The sequence below is a fragment of the Neolamprologus brichardi genome, chromosome 23, assembly GCF_056152115.1.
Source record: "Neolamprologus brichardi isolate AB-2024 chromosome 23, ASM5615211v1, whole genome shotgun sequence".
In the NCBI taxonomy this organism is placed as follows: domain Eukaryota; kingdom Metazoa; phylum Chordata; class Actinopteri; order Cichliformes; family Cichlidae; genus Neolamprologus; species Neolamprologus brichardi.
The window spans coordinates 29,689,809-29,712,117 of NC_142125.1; the positions used below are offsets into that span (position 1 = coordinate 29,689,809).

The following is a 22,309-nucleotide window of genomic DNA, read 5'->3' on the forward strand; positions in this document are numbered from 1 at the left end:
GGAGGCACCAGAAAAAGCTGCTGAAAACAGTTGCAAGGTACATCTGCAAACATGATGGACAGGCAAATTTATGAGATGGAAAAAAACTAATCAGTCCTGCTGTGCATAGAGCAGTTGAGTAGGGCACGAAGCAGAAACACTGCTGTTTGGAACACTGGAATACTGTTTGGAAGCTCTGCCAGGGATGAAACATTACAGATGTGCACCATGTATAGATGGGAACGCCATGTGGGTAGATCACTGTGACTGACTCCTATACGCACTCATTTAAACCAATGGTAATCTGTCATTGGAATAAGATAACTGAACTTTGAAGTTAAATAATTTGAAACTGGAAAGCTGTCTGCTAAAACAATTAGTGCATTAAAGGGGAGAGTTGAAATACAAAACCAAGTTCAAACAATCAGTTTAAATGGGGAAAAAAAGCACAAATTTAAACTATAGATGTGCCATCATCTATTCAACCATTAAAAAAGGTAAAAAACAAAACAAAAAAGAAACCAAACAAAAAACTTGTAAACCTGCCTGACTTTCACGTCATTGAACTCAATAGACAGTGGGTCAACTCTAACACACTTTCCAGCCGTGGTGTGAATTTACTGCAAGTCAAACGCTAGGTATATTTTCTCTAGTGGTAGTATGAATGCACTTTACCACACGTTTCAGTTCACTCCTTTTATTGATAGTCAAACACTGAAAAGATAAAGATTCAGAATTCATCACTACAAATCACGCGATTTATTTTACAAGACAGTCTGTCTTTACATAATAAACGCATATCAAACAAAACAAAACAAAAATCATTCCTGTCCACAGAAATTCTTCATTCATATTTGGAATCTCAGTTTTATGTTTAGGACAAAATAAGACCAACTATTTTGGGTCTTTCACATTTGAACACTGGGGCTCTCCCATATTTCATCATCATACATATTTGAGATACATGTGATCCCATCCTTCGAGGACACATCCGGATGGTTTACATCACTGGCTGTTGTCTCTTCAGTATTTGGGATGAAATCACCTGTATAATCACCAACACTTCCTAAAGACTCCACAGTAGGTTCATTAGGTCCTCGTGTAGACCCTTGGTGATTCAGTATACAAGGAGCTTGCTTAACTGCAGAAACTTTACTAGTAACTAAACCCTCCGTACTGCCAACATCCAGGACTGCTGAATGTCCCTCACTACTAATCAAGAAGGAAAACGGGGACGCAACTTGGATTTTCTCTAATGATTCTTCCCATCTTCCTTCATGCTCTCCGTTTGTAACAGCTGCTGTGCCCTTGTTTCCAGTTTTCTCCTGGTTGTGACATCTGCTCTCCAGCCCAAAGAAGTGGTTTCTGACAATGTAGCGTACACACTGCAGGAGGACATTCCTCTCGTGTCGGATATCTGGAGCCAGTAACTAAACAAAGAGACAAACAAGAGTTGGACTAAATAATACATCTAAATAGTATAGCTTTAAACAGCGGGTCCTTTTTTACTAAATCAAAATCATATAAATACGCATGCATAGTGTCAAATGACTTCCATACCATCTCAAGCAAAGTGGGGTGATGTGACTGTGGTAGTCTTCCTCGTCCCGCTCTTTCTCCTTTGCTGTTGGGCATGTGAAGTCTGGAATCTGTCTGAACTATTTTCTGTCTCTCTGCATTCTGTAAAAAAGCCCCTCTACCCCTGGCAGGTGCCCTCTCCTCAGGGTTGGGTGGTATTAAGTTTAGAAGGTCCTGGTTCTCTTGCACCAGCTCCTTACCTCTCTGAATGGGTGTGGCTAAAACGCAAAAGCACAAGCGTTAGTAGAAACACTGGACATAAGTTAGGCTTTGTTATATATATATATCCATCCATCCAGTCGCGTCCGCTTATCCTTTTCAGGGTCGCGGGGGGCGCTGAGCCTATCCCAGCTGTCATAGGGCGAGAGGCCGGGTACAACCTAGACAGGTCGCCAGTCTGTTGCAGGTTCCAACACACAGAGACAGACAACCATTCGCATTTACATTCACACCTATGGGCAATTTGGATTAACCAATTAACCTATCCCACTAAGCTTTGTTATATACTACATAATAAAACCAAACTACAACATAGCTACTCCGAGATGAAAAGTACATGTTTAATGTTGAATCTGATGAAAAACTAGGGCAAGTTATTGTGACTCAGGACACACACACACACACACACACACACACACACACGGGTGCAACAATACATGTATCTGTATTGAACCATTCGATACAGTGCTTTCAGTTTGGTACGCATATGTATTGAACGTATGGAATGATACAAAATTTTTAATTTATTTGATCAACTTTTCTTCTGACAATGCCGTCTGTGTTGAGGGCTCAGTGGATCTGCATTTGATTACTCCGTCTAGGCTGCATTGTTGGGCGCAGATCCACTGAGTGCTGCCCATATGCATTCAGACAAGTTTGCATGGCAACTCCTCAACGCTACCCAAAACTGAACCTCATCCACCGTCATTCAGATCTGGCGTTTGGAACTATTTTGGTTTTCATGTGAAGTATGACCCTACTTAAGCCTGTTGTGGAAAAAAGTACAACAGTATGTCGGATGTACCAAGCAATGCTCAATTACATCGGTCGGAACTAGGGCTGCTCGATTATGGCAAAAATGATAATCACGATTATTTTCACTGAAATCGAGATCTCGATTATTTGATGATATTTATTTAACCCTTTAAGACCTACCATAGAACCAAGTCCGCCAGAGCTTATATATATATATTTTTTTACATGTTGTAGTGCCATTTTTGGGAGCATTTCAAGTTGCTATACATCAATACAACTGTTATAGCCCATATTTTAATAATATGTATGCATTAAGTCCATAGTAACTACATTAATTGCAAAAAAGTGCAATGAACTACAAAAAAAAATTGTAGTTTACAACAACAGGAAATTTATTTTGAGTGTCTTCATAGTTTTTTGGAGATACAGCAATTGTTATATACTGCAGGAAAAACAAAAAACAATCCTATGATACTAATTTGCAAAGAAAACAGCATGTGCATCAAAATAAACTATTTCCAGCAGTGCAATTCGAGTTCTAAGCATCCCAGAAACTATTCAGAAAAGTATAGAGTCAAACATGACTTATAAAAACACCAGTATAGGCTTTTAAGGCCTACAAGTAAAAAACTACATTTTCCGCGAAAATGGCGTCACTTCTGGTTTCGGCCAGGAAATGGTGGACATGCGATAGTTAGCATTGACGTCTTTTTCAATGTGGGAATTGTTACGAACAGCTGATCGGATCGGCAAAGCCTGTTTCTGGAATATTATGTTTTTGTTGCTGCAAGCGCTTTTTATGCAATTTTTGCAAAGCTTTATGTGGAAGGAAACCGTGACTTAGGACAAGCTGATGGCATAAGATGTAAGTACAACTCCTCCGGTTTCATATGCAAAAAATATTATTGCGCTAGCTTACGCGGTTCCGGTTCTACAGGGATTTGAAAATAGTTACGCAAAACGGAGCGTGCTGCTCTGACCGGCTTTAAAGGGTTAACAATAACAATGTATTGAATAATGACTTTAAAAAATAATATAAAATAGTGTGCAAATACTGATAACAGTGCAAATGTTTGCAATATAAGAAATAAATGAAAAATGTAAACATCTTTGTTTAGTGAACTTTGCTATGGTGTAGTAGCTGCACCACAGAGCAACACTGCAAAGTTTACACACTATGTCTACTTGATCCACGTCTGACTCCGCGAACCCATAATGTTTCCACACCACTGAAGGGTTTTTTTTTTACCTCTCTTTTCAACCAGCTTTCCGAGCTTCCCTCGGGTCCTCTTAATTGTTGTGACGCATGTTCGAAATGCAGAGAGGTGTGCTCGATTTGCCACACGGAGTAAAGCACGAGGGAGGTGCTAATAATCGGCTCAGTCATTTTTAATGATCGTTGAAAGCCCAGATCGTAATCCAGATTAAAATTCGATTAATTGAGCAGCCCTAGTCGGAACACAACAAATATGATTACACATTTACGCCGACATCACACTAGTGCAAAGACAAGTGGAAGCAGACAAAAACAACACCAACAACACAACACCAAGCAGGCATGCTACAAACGGCGAGTCATTTAGACAGCCGTTAGAACATGATTCTAAGAGGGCAAAGGGGATAGACAGGGCAATTGCTACTTTTAATGCTGTCTACAAAATTGCTTTTCTTTTGGAAAGAGACATTTCTCTGTAATAAACTATTTTCCACAGATGAGGGATTTCGCCATCAGATACATTTATTTTGTTATTATATTATTTTTTGTATCAAAAAAATATCTAACCGTGACACCCAATGTTCCATCTAATCCGCGCGTGCGCAATTGTGCACTGCTGGCACCGCCTCTGTGCACAAAAACTCTGCGTTGCGCACAAAAAAATCTAACCTGATTGGAAATTAAAATTGAAACTTTAATAATTCTGTTTTGCAGTGTTAGTCAGTAAGTGACTGGCTGCGCCTGTATCAATGCCACCTTATCCCATAGTCCAGCAAATCACGCGATTACATTTGTATTTACGCAGCATTGAACAGCAAACATACATAGTAATGTAGGTTATAGAAAGGGTATGAAAAATTTCACAGCTTGCAGTATCTTTTACAAGTCATGAATACAAATACAAGTACGTAAACAAAAAAGTATACCTTAGAAGAAAACAAACAAACAAACAAAATAACTGATTAGAAAAAACATAAATAAAAAAAAAAAAAATAAGGTGCTCAAGGTATAAATAAACAACACATAAGTCAAGCTAAACTATGCATTCAACACAGTTCTTGTGTTTTACATGCTTTGGAGTTAGTGCTGTTCTTTAGATTCTCTAGATCAGGGGTGTCCAAACTCCGGCCTGCGGGCCAAGTGCGGCCCACGATCCATTTTTAATTGGCCCGCAAGTAATTTTATAAATAGAATCGAATATGGCCCGCACTACAACTTTTGCTTGAGTGTATTGCACTTCTTAGTTTTAACACCAGGGGGAGCTACTGTCGATCGAGGCAGTTGCTCCACCAAAAAGGACAATCACAGAAGAAATTTAGCCCAAGTTAGTTACTAAACATGGCAGAACCAAAGAAGCGAAAGGTAGAAAGTGAATGCAGAAAATTTCAGACATGGTGGGAGAGTGAATATTTCTTCAAAGAATTCAAGGGGAAGTGTGTCTGTTTGATCTGCACTGAAATTATGGCAGTTATGAAAGAGTATAATGTACGACGTCATTATGAAACCAAACATCAGGCCTATGCATCCTACACTGGTGCTGAGCCAGAGCAGAAATTAAAGCAAAGGGTAGCTCTCCTGCGGGGTCAGCAACAGTAATTTTTTCGTGCTCAAAAGGTCCAGGAAAAGGCTACAATAGCCAGCTATGAGGTCGCCCAACTCATCGCAAGACATGGCAAGCCTTTTTCAGATGGAGACCTCAAAACACGGCCTCGTTAAAGTCACCGAAATAATGCGCCCGGCAACAACGTCAGCATGTCCAGAAATCCAGTTGTTGAAGACTTGTCAGCCAACATTAAACTGCAACTGTCTGATAAAGCAGTGCTTTTGATCTTTACTCCATCGGATGCGATGAGAGCACTGATGCCACAGACACCGCACAGCTGCTATTTTTTTGCGGGGAGTGGACGAGCACTTTAGGTGAGTAAAAAATATATTCCACAGTACCCGTGTGTTAATGTGCAGGTACACATGCTTCAAATATCAATAATGCGCATCAATTCTGTCACTACCCTGCTTTTGCACGCCACTTTCTTATCTGCGCTTTTCTTGTTAACACACAGAGTACACACCGTTGTGCACTGCCCACGTACACGCAAAGTCAGCTGATCTCATCTGATGCAGATTTGCTCCTTGATCAAGTGACATTTGTCTGGATTTTTGGCACGAGTGGCGATCAGCACCGCGGCTGGATGTCCCGATTTACATACCCAGCGCAGCTGATACTCACCAGAATAATTTACTAAAATTATATACACTCCTGTTATTAAGTCCAGTTCAGTCTGTTAATGTTGATAACGGTTTCAAACGAACGTTAATAGGTGTGTTGCTAAGCCTAATAACTTGAATAACAAACTTGAAATGTGCCCGTCCCATTTTCCCCTTTATTGTTTTTTCTCTGTGCTGTAAATCTTCAGTCTAAGAAGAAATCTGAGGCTGCTGTTCTGAGAATGAGCTACCAAAGCTTTTTCTGAATAAATCAATAAAGATCCATTTATGGAAAGCTGTGATGAAGGCAGTTTTGTCTTTAATTATATTCAACAATATAATATATTCGACCACTTGTAAGTGATTTTTCTAACTTTAATACACTAAAGTTATGGTTATATACCTAATTTCTAGTAAGTGGCCCAGCCCCTCCTATATTTTTATGTATGTGGCCCTCAGTGAAAAAAGTTTGGACACCCCTGCTCTAGATAATTGGAAAACAGGGCTTTAAAAGCAAATATGTTTGGACGCTGTTGAGAAAATGTTGTACAATGTATGTGAAATTTGGCAAAAATAATCAGAAGATTGATAATATTTTTTTTTCCTGGAATTATTTTATCAGTATGTGAGAGGCCAAATAGAATATGTTGAAACTTCAGTTTACATGAGGGATCAATTATGGTGTTTATAAAATTAATTGATAATTGACCATTATCATTCAGTAATTGACTCACAAGTAAAAATTTCCTATCCACCCATTTCTGAATATATAATGATTTGTTCTTAAATTTAATATCCTGATTATTCCAAATGAGATCTTTATGGGGAGAAAGGTTGTGAGAGTATATCATTAACCAAGATGATAGGAGTTGACTGAAAGTTGGAGAGTTTAATCTGTAGTTTAGAGATATTGTAATTGCATCTTAGCAGAAAGTGCATTCCTCCAAGTGAGCTAAAGATATGGTTGGTAATAAAATTCCAAATTGAATTGGGATTTTTAAAGAGTTTGATCCATTTGATTTTAAAAGACACATTTAAGGAAGTGAAATCTAAAGAATTTAGGCCACCAGAACACAACTTGTTTATCATTACATTTTTTTTAATATAATGTATTCTCTTTTTCCAAATGAAGTTAAATAATATTTTATCAATTTTTGTGCATAATTCTTTTGAAACATCAAGTACCATATATGCATATATAAGTCTTGGGAGGCCTTCAACTTTGGCTACCAAGGATCTTCCAGTAATGGATAAATCTCTTTGAAGCCAAAGATTAAATCTTTGTTGTATTGCAGTTATAAGAGGGTCGAAATTTTCAGATAATCTAGCATCTTGGTCCTTTTGAATGGTAATACCAAGATATTTAACCTTATTTTTAACAGGAACACCTGATACAATAGTATCTGTGTAGAATTTAACAGGGAGAAGTTCACATTTTGTAATGTTGAGTTTAGGACCAGAAGCTATTGAGCCTATTGAGCTATTGAAATTATTGAGAACTTTGAGACCTTAAACAACTTAATATTTATCCTTTAAAAAAAAGTGTTGTGTCATCTACTAGTTGAGTAATAGATAATGTTCTGCCAGCAACAGAGAGACCCATTACACTGCTGTTTTTAAAATGAATACAGAGTAACTGCATAGGAAGAAGGAAAAGATATGCAGAAATTGGACAACCTTGACGGATCCCACGGTTGATATCAAATCTTTTCGTTGTACCATATGGGAGTTTGATTGAGCTATTTGCATCTGCATATAAAGTTTGAATTGATTTTTTAAACATATTTCCAAAACCAAAAATACCAAGTGCTCTGAACATGAATCCATGTTCAATGGAGTCGAAAGCTTTATAAAAATTCAAAAAAAAAAGAAGAAAAGAATGAAACTATTATCTGTGATTAAATCTGAAGGATCCAAAATATCAATTACCAGTCTTATATTGTTAGTTATGTGTCTGCCAGTCATAAAACCAGACTGTTTCATCAATTAAGTGCACATTTTAATTTTTTAGCCAAACACATAGCAATTATTTTATAATCATTATTCAGCAGTGAAATAGGTCTCCAATTTTCTATCAAAAGGGCGTCTTTTTGAGGTTTAGGAATCAAAGTAATCAGTCCCTGAGTCAAGGAAGGAGGGAGCTTTCCATTATCAATGCTTTCAATATGTACTTTATGTAAAAAAAACGTGATAAGCCCTTTGAAAATAATTTGTAAAATTCAGAAGTCAAACCGTCCTTCCCTGGACTCTTGTTAAGTTTCATTTTATTAATAGCACCTTCAATATCAGTTTTATTATTGTCACTAATTGTTTTAATATTACCTAAGAAATTATAGAATTTTTCCATGGCTTCTGTAGAAAAATTAGATTTATATAAATTTTTATAAAAAAGTTCACAAGTCTTGGAAATCACTTGAGGATCTTGTGTGATGACCCCATCTGAACAAAGTTTAGTCATGCTGCCAAGAGTATTGTGATGTTTTTCTAATTTGAAAAAATAGCTCGAGTTTTGTTCTCCCTCTTCAAGCCATTTCCTTCTTGACCGCACAAAGGCACCTTTTGCCTTGTAAATGAAATTATTTCCGACTCTTCATTTTTTTTTTCTATTTTTAACTATTTCAGCTCCTCTTTTCATTAAAAAGGACCTCAATTCAAATTTCATGAGCTCCCAATTTTTACAAAAAGCATTTTCAACACGTGCCTTGTTCCAATACTGATCTATTTTTGTTTTAATTTCCTTTACCAAAGAATCATTCAGTAGAAGAGAATTATTTAATTTCCAATATGAATTCACTCTTTTAGACGGATTACTGGCATACAAACATATCTCCAAAAAAATTGTTATATGAGCTGTCAAGGGTGTTGGCAACATTTTTGATGTAGAAACATATTCAGATAAAGGATCAGAAATTAGCCAATAATCAATACGAGACTGTAATGAACCTGATCTATTTTTCCATGAAAATTCCTTAATTGTTTGATTTTTGAATCTCCAGATATCAATTAGGTCTCTTTCATTCATAAAATCCAACATATAATTACTACTTTCCTGACTTTTACTTGGCCATCTATCTATCATGTTACTGAGTGAATGGTTCCAGTCTCTCCTAATATAATCTTTAGATTAGCAAATTTACTTATTAAAGATTCAATTTTTTCATTTACTACAAGTATTAGGTCAATATTCTCCTGTTTGTTATTATAGCTGTAAATGTTACCTAGTAAGAGGGTCTGATCATTTAAAAACAAAAAAAAAAAAACAACAACCAGCAAAATAAAATGTCCTTTTGGATCAGTTTCTGAAGATATAATTTTTCCATTAAATTTATGCTTCAAAATCATGAGTTCCCGCTGAATGGTTTGTGCCATGAGACATCCATAAATCTTCGCCCCATTGGGATTTCCAGAAGTTAGCGTCCTTAGGTTCAGAATGGGATTCTTGTAAGAGACAAAAGTCAGTATTCAAACTTTTAGCATATAAAAACAGAGCTTTCCTTTTGGTATTGTCCCTTAGTCCTCGAGCATTAAAAGAAATAAAGGATAAAGATGAAAAGTAAATTAACTTTTTACCCTGAGAAGAGTGTGTAAGCTTCAGAGAGAGCAGAACTACTGTAAGTGCTTCACAAAAGTTTTAACAGCAACAGCATACTATAAGTCTTTAGAGCAATAAGGAAAAGAGACCTTGAGGTATATCCACAAACAGGACTGGAAGAGATTTCAGTGAATTTCTTTTCTGTTCACAAAAGCACGGGCTCCGACGAAGTAGGCAATTTTCCCTTACTTACGTGCTTTCTCCACCTGTGGCCATAGCTGGTTGTGTCTCTCTCGGTCCTCGGGAGAGAGATCTTCTTTGAAATGGAGCTTCCTTGTCTTCAGGTAGTCAGATTGCTTCGCCGCCTCCCAGATGATGTCTCGAAAGTGTCTCATGGTTAATTGCAGGATTATGGCGCGGGGCAGTGGCGCAGAAGAGGACTCACGTCATTGATCGATCCTGTGGACTGATTCAAGTACCTCCGGGAACTTTTCACGGTGGTCAGGATCCATGTTTTGGCAAATTTCAATAACCTTACTGCGTACGTTTTCTCCTTCTTCTTCGGGTAGCCCGTGAAGTCGCAGGTTCCCTCTTCGTTTATACCGAGACAACTCCAACACCTTGTTTTCCAGTGTTTGAATTTTCTCTTCTGCTTTATCCACCTTTATTTCAGTACGAGAGACTTTTCCTTTTAGCTCCCTGAGATCTTCTGAGATAAAGTTAATAGTAACCTTCAGGTCGATAGCCATCTTGAGCGTCGTAATAATGCTTTCCGCCGTGTCAGTTTCCATCACTCTTTTCTTACCAGAAGGTTTTGACAGGGAGGAAGTAGGAGTGATAAGAGCTCTCTTATTTGAGCCCAGGTTTTTTGCCATCACATACAGCTAGAAGTGTGCACCTTAAAGTTCGCTTTGCTGCTTATAGACAGAGCAAGTTCTGTAGCAGACCGTTCACATCTTGGCCCGTATTTACGCAGCTAATCAACGTAGTTGACAGACTATGACAGCGTCCTTATGTGCTGACACCAGGGGTTTTAGCTGGCTAAGCGGCGTTGCTGATGTGGAGTGAAGCCACGTTAATGACAACGTGTACAACCATTGGAGATGTGAGCAGGACAGATGGACCAATTGACGGAAAAAGTGTGGACTTTATACCAGTTTTTAAATTATGCTGATAGGCCACCTAAAACCAGAGTTATGATAAAAATATATGCAATGTTTGTTTTGTTTTTTTCCCTGAATACTATCGTTGTTTATATTCAATGCGGGAAGAAACGGTAAAGACAACGTTTTATAAAGAAAACCATCGAAACACTCTCGGCGTTTGAGCAAAAACAAAACCAACCCCCCCCCCCCCCCCCCCCAGCCTTTCCCATTGGTCGAAAAATGTACCATGTCGATCAATCAAAAAAATTATATGGCAACATGGCATTTAGTTATTAAGACACAGGAGAAAGTTTTAGGAGTGACGGCCATGTTTTGAGATGTTTAGCGCAAATCTTGTGTAGTTAGTGTGTAGTGTAGTCAACAGTTTTGTTGTGTGCGTCAGAACAATGAGGTGACTGCTAAATGTTACAGGTGTTACAGGAGTGACACATCTCCTGTTGTCAGGCCTGCAGGTATCAGGCTGTTGTTCTCCTTTAACTCATAGTGGACAGAAATTATTTTTTGGAGTGGCACAAATAATTTGTGTGGCATCAAATTTGATGCAGAACAGCTGATTGTTCTGTAAATATTTTGAAATGTTTGTTTTAAAAAAAATGCCTTGGCAGCATTTATAGGTAAACAGCTGCAAAAAACTTTGTTGTTTGCAGAACTCAGTTACTTTTTTGTAGAAGTAACTATATAATTATTTGCCCAACATTGGTCATTGTATACTGTATTTTGCAGACAGAGTTACAGAACTCTCTTCCAGACCACAGACTCATAATACAAGTCAGAGCTTTATAACAAATAAATAAATTAAAAAAAGTTGTGCTTTCAAAATTGGAGTTCAAGTTATTTTTACTTCCAATAGTGTTAACATACTGCACAGGTCATGAACAAGGTTTTTTAAATTTTGATAGTAAGTGGGCTAAAGCAGTTAATTAAAAGTAGTCTAACATAAATGTAAATGCTGTAATTTGATTATTTTAATAAACCATGTAACTTGGATGGATTCGATGCTGGCGTGAACACACGTCTGCTGTTGCTCACAGTGGTCCAAGGGACCGCTCAGGGAGTTTGTGTGTTTGCTCAGACACATGAAAAATTAGAACATTGGTGACACCAAAGTATCGAAATGAACGGAACTGTGAATTTTGTGTATTGTTGAACCCCTAATACATACACACACACACACACACACACACACGCATACATACATAAAAAACTCTATAAGTATATTACTCTTGCACGTGCCCACTGACAAATTTACATGTATTGGATCCAAAAAAATACAGTCTGCATTCGTGCAAGCAAGGCTCCATTCTAGTCAGCTTGGCTTTTAGGATTTTCCGGTAGGCAGTGGTACCATATCAGGTACTTTTTTAGCACTTATTGGGCCGGGGTTTGAAGTGAGCAGAGTTGAGAAATGTCATCAGACTGCACTCAAGAGAGGGTAGAAAAGTCCATTTACGCTTGTGCTTCATGTCAAGGAACTTTTGGGTTGCGCTGCTATAACGACCCCGCCCAAATTGAGGTGGTAATGTAAAAAGACTGAAACAGAGTAGAGATGAGTAAAGTAGGTGGTAGTGGAAAAGCGACATAGGTGAGGTAATAAAAAGTGTAAATTAACAACAAAATAAAAACAATTCAACAAGACAGAATCATTAGCATTTTTCTTGCATGGTGAAGATTTTGAACTATCATCCAGCAAACACTATGTGCTCACCTGGTTCATCATCACTTTCGGTCATGGATCCGTAGTTTGCTACTAGGGATCCCAGAGCTGAGCTCATCTTCTTAGGGGCCACAACCAAGCCACTGGTCCTGGACTCCTCTCTGTCAGAATCTTGGAGCCAATGAAAAACAGAGCACTATATATCACTATCACCATATAGGGGTGTCTGTGTATTTCAATCAAAGAATAACCTGAGGATAACCAGTGAAAGCTTTTTGATCTTGTCCTCTATGTAGGTGATTGTGCACAGGCTTGATTGAACTTTGATCAATTAACTCACCATGGTCACTAGTGGCTAGTGCTCCGAGTGGATCCCCGTCCCTGCATGGGTGGGTGAGTGGTTTAGGCTTCTCTGTAACACTGCAGTCCGATGAGTGTGGCCGTCTCAGATGTCGCCCTTGGAATCCTCTGTTTTTCCAACCACAACCTCTGCCTCTTCCTCTCATTCGTCTGAAAATAAATACATCATTGCTTATGCAAGTTAACTTTTTCGTAAGACAGACTTCATTTCAAATTAAAAAAATGTATATCAAAATAGAAAATAAAAGAGATGCACACCAAAATCCATAATTTATACATTCAAATGTAAACATTTACCCAAACTGAGCTGTTTCCAGGACAGCTCCCGTTTCCTCCCGCACCTCCAGGACCCTTTTCTTCTTCTCAATATTCACAAGTGTTGGATAGTTTCTAGTAAACCAGTAAAGACAAATTAATGACTGGACATGGGCAGTATGCATATGTGGCTTAACTAATGGCAAAATTGCATCAAAAGTTCATGACTGCCACAGTTTCTAACTAACTTGCGCCTCTCCTCTCTCCATTTAGTAATCTCCTCCGGTGTGTCCAGTTTGATTCTTTTAGTTCCTGGTGCATGGTTCTGTCAACACAGAGTACTCACATTAGAAAGGGGAACTACTACAAGCTAATCTCTTTACATCATCTTCTTCCACTTACATTTTTCCAGTGTATGCTGACAAGTTTTTCATGGGCCATGAAGCTGCAGTCAGCCACAGAACACTAAAAGTGGATTCAATTGGAGCTCTCAGTAAAAAGTAAAGAATATCAATGTGAACAGCACTAATATATATCTAGTAAGTAGCCTAGAGTGAAATACCTTGACATGCTGAGAGACATGCTCATTGTACTTTTCCTGGTTTTTGAAGCCCCGGTCGCAGGTGTCACAAAAATGGGAATACTCTGGTTCTTTCCTGTTTTTCTGCAAGGGGTGAAAAGCTCAAAGTTCCCAACAACGGTCCATTCACTTTAAATATAAATACAAAGTTCTCAGAAATGTCACCTTTTTTCCATGATGGCTGGGAGCTCGGTAGCTTTGATGTCCACCTCGATGCCATTCATGACTAAAGTTTTGACCTGAAAACACACGCAAGAAATTCAAACACACCTTTCTTTTAAAAACAGACACACGGACATGTCCTTTATGGTGACTAAAGGCTGACTGCATGTATCTTAAACTACACAGCTGCTATCAAAGTTATTGTGGGGATGTGGTTTTGTTTTTAGTTTTCCACGGATGTATCCGTTCTGTCACTAGTTGGCTTTTATGAAACTAATTCAAGTGTTTTAACACCAAACAACCCACTGACATCACTTGCTGCATTCACACATTCTATAAAGCTTTAAACACTTATTCCTTAACTGCAACATAACAGTGTTAAATCTATTACTTTTTTTGTTAGAGCAGAACCCCATGGTGTAAGTCAGTCTTTACATTATCTGGTCCTTCATGTGCACTTTAGGGCGACAGTAACATGAAGGAACCCATCTTCAATAGGGAAACTACTGTATATTCCACTCACTGTATGTATGTGTAGGTCCGTGGTTTCCACGGTTGGATGAGAACCCATAACTTGCCGCTGACCCGTGGTGCCTGCCAACACTACTGTCGCAGCCCCAGCTGTGTTCGGTAGGCGTTTCGCTCCAGCTCCACATGGTGGGATGGAAGCTACTCGAGTGCGACGGCTGCTGCTGGAACGACTGGAAGGAATTCGAAGGAGGAGAGCCAAAGTCGGGCGGAGGATAGTTTGCCGACTCGTTCATACCGCCAGGCCAAAATCTTTCTTCACGCTGACAATGAAGGTAGTTCTAGAGAAACGTCTCCTCAACGCGTTGCCCTCATAGGCGCATGTATTTACTTTGAGCGAACTATGGTTTCGTCACTTCCGCCAAAGAAGGAAGACCATAAATCAACACAGACGAAAACGAATAAATATATGTCTATACATACTTACGTTAAGTATATGTATAAAAAGGTTTGTAGTGAAAAAAATATATACTTGAGACTTAGACTGCAATTTTGATTTTACCAGTAGTTGGCTACAACTTCTCGCGAGGTTTAATGTAACAAATTCTCTTGGGTTGCCATTTTTGGTGAAAAGCCGCCTGGTAGATATTAGAAATGCACTGCATTGTCTAAATACCAACACATAAAGTTTGTAAGCGTCATAAGCTAAGTGGCCGCTCGCTCGGTTTTATTAACCCGCATGCCGTGTGCGTAATTAAACGTATTTCAAAGTGTATTTTTTCCACAATAGAAGCAGAAACATATTCTAAGGTAAAGAAAACGTACAAATACATTGACAATACGGTGGATTAGATACACCGAGATACACCCATCCGTAGAAACATTTTCTTCCGCTTATCTATAAATAAACCCTAAATTGTCTTTTTAATGTTAAGTTCGGGGGATAGCGACCGATGTGAACGAACCTGGCAACCCAATAGTTTCCTGGTGCCCTGTCCACGCCGCGTGTGTTTCAGAGTGAGAGCAGCAGCGTGGTGATTGAGGTGGAAACGTGAAGGCTCCAGAGGTGTGCACAATAACTGCACTAAGGCGCTGCCAAAATGCTCGTGTTGTTTGAAACTGCAGCTGGATATGCAATATTCAAAGTAAGTATTCGACTATTGTTCGCAATCTTTTTAAAATGCGCGACTTTAGCACAGGGGCTATTTGCATTAGTCCGGATTAGCCATCCAGCTAGTTCACTGAAAGTCGATAGGTGGCATAAACGTGTTATTTACGGTATGAAAAAAGCAATCTCTTCGTTGTACTTGTGGATATGGATTACATTTTTATTTAAAGGTGTTTTGTTTGCGCACGAGCTTGGCTAAGTCATAAGTGAACATCAAGCTTGTACTGTGAAGGGCCTGCAACCACGTGCGCACACTGAGGTGGTGCTGACTCCACTTTTCAACTAAGTCACATGAATTTTAGAATTGTAGGTTGTTCAAATGCGTCCATCAGCCATTACTTTTTTAAGTTACATTCTTAACGATGTAAGCCATCTCACTGCTTTACATATTTCTTTTAACTAATGTCTGTGTATTGTGTTTTAAGGTCCTCAATGAATCCAAACTGCAGCAGGTCGACAGCCTGTATAAGGAGTTTGAAACTCCCGAAAAAGCCAATAAAATGTAAGTGCTGATGTTACATTTTACCACCTGGCGGCACTCTTTATGCCTTAAATATAACCATGGACTTATTACTATAAATTGTAGATGGAATGTAACTTCCATATTTTTCCTTTTGTCCTACCAGCGTTAAGCTGAAGCATTTTGAGAAGTTCCAGGACACAACAGAGGCCTTAGCAGGTAATGAGAAATTTGAGCCCTAATGTTCACCTGAGATTAGTCTGTGATGCAAAGCTGTGTCTTAATTAAACATGAGGTATTGCTCAGTCCTCGTCACTACTGCTGAGACCAATTCCTCCTCATACATATGAGAGTTGACACTTTTTGTGTTTTGTGCAAGCGCTTAGCACAGCTAAGCTTTATTTTATTCTCTATTTCCACTTTTCAGCTGCGACTGCCCTTGTTGAGGGAAAACTTGGCAAGAGTCTGAAGAAGGTCTTGAAGAAAGTTGTTGCCAAGGAAGCTCATGAGCAGCTGGCTATTAGTGATGCAAAACTCGGTGGCGTTATCAAAGTAAGTCACTGATATTTCTGTCAGCCTAAAAGACAGCATTGTTATCGAACGTTGTGTTTCTAATGACTTCTGGTCTTCAGGAAAAACTGGACCTGAGCTGTGTCCACAGCCCTGCTGTGGCTGAACTGATGAGATGCATCAGGGGTCAAATGGAGAGCCTCATCACTGGACTTCCTCCCAGGGAGATGAGTGCTATGTCTTTAGGGTTGGCTCACAGGTTAGTGGTGCACATATTATGTTATATGAATCCAACTGCTGCCTATGATTACATTTGCTGTCTGAAATATTTGTGTAGATTTTTCTCAGCATTCGTCACTACCACTGAGGCAGCAATCCTCTGGCTTATTGAAAATCCCTTCATTAATCTAGAAATTTGAATTAACTCGTGTTCTCATCTGGTTGCAGTTTATCCCGCTACAAGCTGAAGTTCAGTCCTGACAAGGTGGACACAATGATTGTGCAGGCTATTTGTAAGTGTTGTATTACACAGTTATGTCTGTTGTGCCTGTAACATGTCAGACAGTAGTGCAAGAGAACAATCAGCAGTTTAATTATTTTCAGAATGTCCAAAAACCTTCAGTTTGTTATCATTGCAAAAAAAGAAAACATCTAAATTTTTCTTTTTAGGATAATAAAAATGTCAATTATTGATATTTTTGCTCTAAAAATGATCATTTGAGCAGTTAACATCAGCTGTACTATGTTTTCGTCCTTGCTTCTAGCTCTTCTGGATGACCTCGACAAAGAACTTAATAATTACATAATGCGTTGCAGAGAGTGGTATGGCTGGCATTTCCCTGAGCTGGGAAAAGTGATCACAGACAACTTGGCCTACTGCAAGAGTGTCCGCAAGATAGGTAAGGACCATCCTGCTTTTGCACAACACAGTCAGAGAAGCATATCTAGATATCCTAAATATTGTGAGTAAAGCCAGCAAAAACACAGCATCCTACAATTTCCACATTCAAATTTATTAGCACCTTTTAATTTTATTCAGAGCTTCTTTCAGTCTTGGTTTCCTGTCAGGCTGAGTAAACCAGAGTGCTCTGAGCTTGTTTAAAGTCAGCGTATTGTTGCTCTAAGACTTGCGTGCATTGGTTTAACTTCCATGTGGTGACATTCCCGAGTAACTGCCATATGTTTGTGTCTGCAGGTGATCGCACAAACGTCGCCGGCTCTGATCTATCAGATATCCTCCCAGAGGAGATCGAGGCAGAGGTTAAACTGGCTGCTGAAATCTCCATGGGAACAGAAGTGTCAGAGGAGGACATTGGCAACATCAGGCACCTGTGTGATCAGGTGTGTGTGCTCACTGTTTGCTACAGTGACTGTGATGGCAATGACTGTTGTCTGTTGCAAACACAGGCTTTTCTGTGCGTCTTTGCCTTTTGTGACTGGTACCCTGCATTCATGAATTTGTTTTTGAATGTTTTCTTTATTTATTTTTTCTCCCATAGGTGGTAGAGATTTCAGAATACCGGGCTCAGCTCTACGACTACCTGAAGAACAGAATGATGGCAATCGCTCCCAACCTCACTGTAATGGTGGGGGAGCTGGTTGGCGCCCGTCTCATCTCACATGCAGGTGAGTTGGGGGGGGGGGGGTCATGTCATTTGTGAAAACTGGCCTAGCAGTGATGATGATGACACTAAGTCACTTTCCTGAACATGACTGATGGTTTTAAGTCACTACCTCATCTGAGCTGGCAGTGAAAGCACTGGTAGTCAGGTCCTTGAAGAGCACCATAGCTACAGTTCTTTGTTTCATTCATTGTGCGATCCAGGTTCCCTTCTGAATCTGGCAAAGCATCCAGCCTCCACAGTCCAGATCCTTGGAGCAGAGAAGGCTCTTTTTAGAGCCCTGAAGACGCGCAAAGACACACCCAAATATGGTCTCATATACCATGCTTCTCTAGTGGGCCAGACAACTGCTAAGAACAAGGGCAAGGTATGTTCTTAGTGTGATATGTGACTGAATAATGGTTGGTGGCCACAATGTGAAGCTGTCAACTCAGGCTTTGGTTTTCTGTAATGCCAATGCAGATTTCCAGGATGCTGGCAGCTAAAGCAGCCCTGGCTATTCGCTATGATGCTCTCGGAGAAGACACAAATGCAGAAATGGGTGCAGAGAACCGTGCGAAGCTGGAGGCCAGACTACGTCAGTTGGAAGATAAGGGGGTAAGTACAGCTACAACCCCTATTCCAGAAAAGTTGGGATGCTATTTAACATCCTTGGCCCTGGCGTCCACATATGTGGACATCACATTTTGGGTTGTCTAGACCAAAATACTAATTCTCGCCCTACAAGGGCCTGATATCCACTTACGAGGACAGTATACTGCCACTGTTCTATCGAAATTTAAAACAAATGTCCTCATAGGGCTGGGCGATATGGCCTAAAATCCATATCACGGTATAATTTGAAGCATGTGCGGTAAGGACATATATATCGCGATATATACTTTTCTTCTGTATAACGTATTTTACGCACTATAAGGCACACTTAACATCCTTTAATTTTCTCAAAAATCGACAGTGTGCCTTATGTATGAATTCTGGTTGTGCTTACTGACCTCTAACCGATTTTATGTGGTACACGGTGCGCAGAAATCTGTCAAAAAAAAAATTAATACGACTTTGGTAAGCTATGAAGGTGCACAGCTTGATGGATTGCCGGAGCCTTACGGCTGCCATAGTCAGGAGCCTCGTGGAGTAATCTGGGTCCAAAACTCCTTCTTCAGGTCCCAAAGTCAGTCAAACACTGTGGCACCACTGAGAGTTAAAAACTGTCTGAATTCTTTAATTTTTAATAAAATAATCAGCGTTGCGGCTTTACCAGGTTTAACAATTAAGTTTAACATCCAGGCATCCATGAAAACAGAATTAATTCAATTCAACGGCGTTAGAAGTTAGCAGGAAGTTTGCTCACTAGTTTCCACCTAAACATGATATGCCATGTTCTGACTGAGAGATTAATCATTAATATATTGCAACAACATGGGAAAATTCAGCATTAATGAATCAATGGTACGGAAGTGGAGGAAGCGCAGTTTTTGGCTTTTCCCATATCCCAAAAGTGCTTTGTCTCTTTGCTGTTACTGTTGCCCGGCATAATTTGCAGATGATATTGTTCGCAGCCACTGCAATGTTATTGACCAAAACAGGCACCGCTTGATGAGACCGTTACCATGCGCTATCGCGGTATAGTCAAAATCTCTACCGTTGGTCAAATTTATATCGTTTCTACTGTATACTGTTTATACCGCCCACCCCTATGTCCTCATATGTGGAACAAAAAATGGGTAAAAATAAAAATCTGGTAATTCTTTGTTTTTACATTCATTAGGTCCCAATATTTCCAAATATCAAAGAGAAATTAAAAATGCATGTCATGGAAGAGTTTGGGTCTTAGGAGGTTAAAATCTAAAACTTACCATTTTTAAGCAGCAAAAAAGGTAGTGTTGAATGATGGGACAAAGCTGTTTAATAATTAACACAGCATAGCACCCCATTTTGTTATAGCAGTCCTTAAATGTCTGGGAACTGGGAAGATGAATGTCATCCTTTTCTTGTCTTCGTTGTAATGTGTCAATGGATTCCAGTGGTCAAGGTCTGGGCCAGACCAGTACCCAACCTGTTCTACTGTGAAACCATGTAATAGATGCCTTATGCCGTTTAGTTTTGTCTGGTTTAAATATGCAAGGGTTCTACTCTGGATGGTAATCCTGTGTTGCTCTAAATCCAGTGTATACCTTTCAGTATTGATGGTGCCTCTCCAGATGTGACAGTTGCATAACCATCAATGCATCCCTGTACTATCAGAGACGCAGGCTTTTGTACTAAGTGCTGATAAGAAGCCACATGGCCTCTCGCCCCTATAGTTCACAGGACTGGGTATCCCTATTTTCTAGAAAGAATTGCAAATTTGATTTGTCTGATCACTGGAGAGTTTCTCGTTTATGTATGAGTCTGAACATTAGCACTAAGAACACAACAGCAGTTCTGGCTCATGTTCACAAATGTGGCTGTACCTCAGGAGGTGGAGCAGGTCATCTACTAATCAGACAGTTTGCCATTCTATGTCTGGCTACTCCAGTATCCCCAGTCCTTGAGCAAGATGCTAAATGCAGGTAGTATCTTGCTCCAATAATAGCACTTTGAGTGTCCAGGTAGAAAAGTACTATATGTAATGGATTTTTATATTTCTTCTGAATCTGTTATCCTGGTAAAATCCCTGTTTTTGTTATTTTTTCTCCCTCCTTTAGTCATTGAATCCACATTTTCTTTTCAGATCCGAAGAATCAGTGGAACAGGCAAAGCAATGGCAAAGGTAGATAAATACCAGCACAAGAGGTGAGTAGTCACTTGCAGCATATTTTGCATATTTCCACATCTACACATGTAAGGTGGTTAATGCCTGCTACTACTTTTCCTTCACAGTGAAGTGAGAATTTATGATCCGTCAGGTGATTCTACGATTCCGTCCACATCGAAGAAGAGGAAGTTTGAGGAGGTAGAAGAAGAGGATGCCACAGAGCCCATGACACCAGCAGTCAAACCCAAAAAGGCAAAACGGGAGTCGGTAATAGAAGGTGAGTGAGTTTGGAATCAATCATCTGCCTCCTGTGCATTTGGATCTGTGATGCTGATAGTGTTCTGGCTCTGTGTTTAGAAGAAGAACAAGCAGAAACATCAGCGGCAGCAGAGGAGACTCTGAAGAAAAAGAAGAAGAAAAAGAAGGATAAGAAAGCAGAGGAGCAAATGGAAGAACCAAAGGAAGAAGAGGTGGTAGCAGTTACTGAGGTAAGATGGAAGCTAAAGTTTTAAAATTATCCCTTTTTTTTCTTCCTCCCCCTTAATGTCCTCTCTCTCTCTCTTTCTCCAGACAACAGAGAAGAAGAAAAAAAAGAAAAAGAAGGTAAAGGAGGAGCAGGAAGAAGCTTGAAAAGAGAGGAGAGTGTAAATAGATTTTTGTCTTTTATTTTTATTATTCAATTATATTTTCTGAGGACAATACAGTATTGAGTGCCTGTCTGTGGACATCTGAAAAGAAGTTCAAAGTAAACATCAGAGTAATCATTAGATCTCACTCTTTTCTCTGGTCATAAAGAGACTGTACAATAAAAGTCTTTTTTTTTTTCTCAAAAATGTTTAAGCTTAATCTACCAGAAGCCTGTGTAGACGAGCATTTGTTTCATTCATGAAGAGATCTAGTTTTGTCATGAGTTCAGTACAGATTTCCCAGTTCTCTTGTGATAAACAAAGCCTGGTGAAATAAAACCTTTTGCTCAAATGCTGTGTGTGTGTGTGTGTGGGGTTTTTTTTTTTTGTTTTTGTTTTTGTTTTTTAAATGTACAAATAAGTGCATCCAGCAGGGGTGGGAAGTAATTGAGTACAAACACTTCACTTATTATACTAGCTAGTTTTAGCTGTCTGTAATAGTATGAGTATTTATTTTTCTGACTACTTTCAATCCCTATATTTTTCCACAACACTTTCTACTTATATTTCCAAAATAGATTTGTTACTTTAGGTTCAGTGGTATCATCTATAGTGTTATAAGTGAGGTTTTTCTAAGTAGCATGTAATTTCAAATTCAACATTTTTATCAGCTAAACAAATGTCAGCAAACTGTGTGAACACTGTGTCTGCTAGCTAAAGGTACAGCTGCTGGGTTTCTCAGGGAGAGAAAAGAGTAAGTTCACTCAAAGATGGAAAAAGATATAGGATATGTTTTGGGGTTTTGTTTAAGTCTCATGCCCAGTACATTTGAACTTGAATCAAAGTGTTTGGAAAAGTGTCAAATTTTAGTCCTATAACATGTGAGGGTAGGATGCCCCATCTCATATTCTGACATAGTCATAGGATTGCATGATGGGAGGAGTTTGCTCTAGTGATTATATTTAAAATGACTTGCACTCTAAATAAAAAAAAATAATAATAACATGAGTGTAAAGATACAACATTGTGTGGATGACCAAATGGTGCCATTTAAGGACA

The 22,309-nt window shown here is 39.1% G+C and overlaps 2 protein-coding genes and 1 non-coding gene across 4 annotated transcripts; 2 read left to right on the top strand and 1 right to left on the bottom strand.

Annotated features, from left to right (window-relative positions):
• Positions 1-673: 673 nt before the first annotated feature.
• nufip1 (nuclear FMR1 interacting protein 1) lies at positions 674-14,561 on the bottom strand. The gene is made up of 10 exons (XM_006809557.3): positions 14,186-14,561; positions 13,666-13,739; positions 13,483-13,584; positions 13,323-13,385; positions 13,169-13,245; positions 12,963-13,055; positions 12,646-12,815; positions 12,357-12,476; positions 1,540-1,775; positions 674-1,409 (listed from the first exon to the last, which is right to left on the bottom strand). Exons 1-10 carry the CDS (start codon positions 14,424-14,426, stop codon positions 888-890), a joined length of 1,698 nt encoding a protein of 565 aa, XP_006809620.1. The 5' UTR covers positions 14,427-14,561; the 3' UTR covers positions 674-887.
• A 556-nt stretch (positions 14,562-15,117) lies between these two features.
• nop58 (NOP58 ribonucleoprotein homolog (yeast)) lies at positions 15,118-21,602 on the top strand. 2 transcript variants are annotated; one of them, XM_006809556.3, is made up of 15 exons: positions 15,118-15,275; positions 15,724-15,800; positions 15,925-15,977; positions 16,186-16,310; positions 16,391-16,527; positions 16,716-16,780; positions 17,033-17,167; positions 17,464-17,609; positions 17,768-17,894; positions 18,094-18,257; positions 18,353-18,487; positions 20,601-20,662; positions 20,750-20,901; positions 20,982-21,112; positions 21,195-21,602. In XM_006809556.3, the coding sequence occupies exons 1-15, from the start codon at positions 15,231-15,233 to the stop codon at positions 21,252-21,254; spliced, it is 1,614 nt and encodes a 537-aa protein (XP_006809619.1). In that variant the 5' UTR covers positions 15,118-15,230; the 3' UTR covers positions 21,255-21,602. The 2 variants fall into 2 exon arrangements, with proteins under 2 accessions (XP_006809619.1, XP_035772245.1); XM_035916352.2 differs by having other exon boundaries at positions 20,985-21,112.
• Positions 17,935-18,018, top strand: LOC118455995 (small nucleolar RNA SNORD11B). The gene has a single exon (XR_004844313.1). It is a non-coding gene; the product is annotated as a small nucleolar RNA SNORD11B (small nucleolar RNA).
• Positions 21,603-22,309: the final 707 nt, after the last annotated feature.

Bases quoted from the DNA above. Each gene is read 5' to 3' on its own strand.
- nufip1 (XM_006809557.3), bottom strand. From the start codon at position 14,426: ATGAACGAGTCGGCAAACTATCCTCCGCCCGACTTTGGCTCTCCTCCT. The intron at 13,740-14,185 runs GTGAGTGGAATA...GTGTGTTTTCAG, and splicing joins CGGACCTACACATACATACA to GTCAAAACTTTAGTCATGAA. The intron at 13,246-13,322 runs GTAAGTGGAAGA...CTGTGTTGACAG, and splicing joins TCAGCATACACTGGAAAAAT to AACCATGCACCAGGAACTAA.
- nop58 (XM_006809556.3), top strand. From the start codon at position 15,231: ATGCTCGTGTTGTTTGAAACTGCAGCTGGATATGCAATATTCAAA. The intron at 17,895-18,093 runs GTGAGTTGGGGG...TGTGCGATCCAG, and splicing joins CCGTCTCATCTCACATGCAG to GTTCCCTTCTGAATCTGGCA. The intron at 20,663-20,749 runs GTGAGTAGTCAC...TTTCCTTCACAG, and splicing joins GATAAATACCAGCACAAGAG to TGAAGTGAGAATTTATGATC.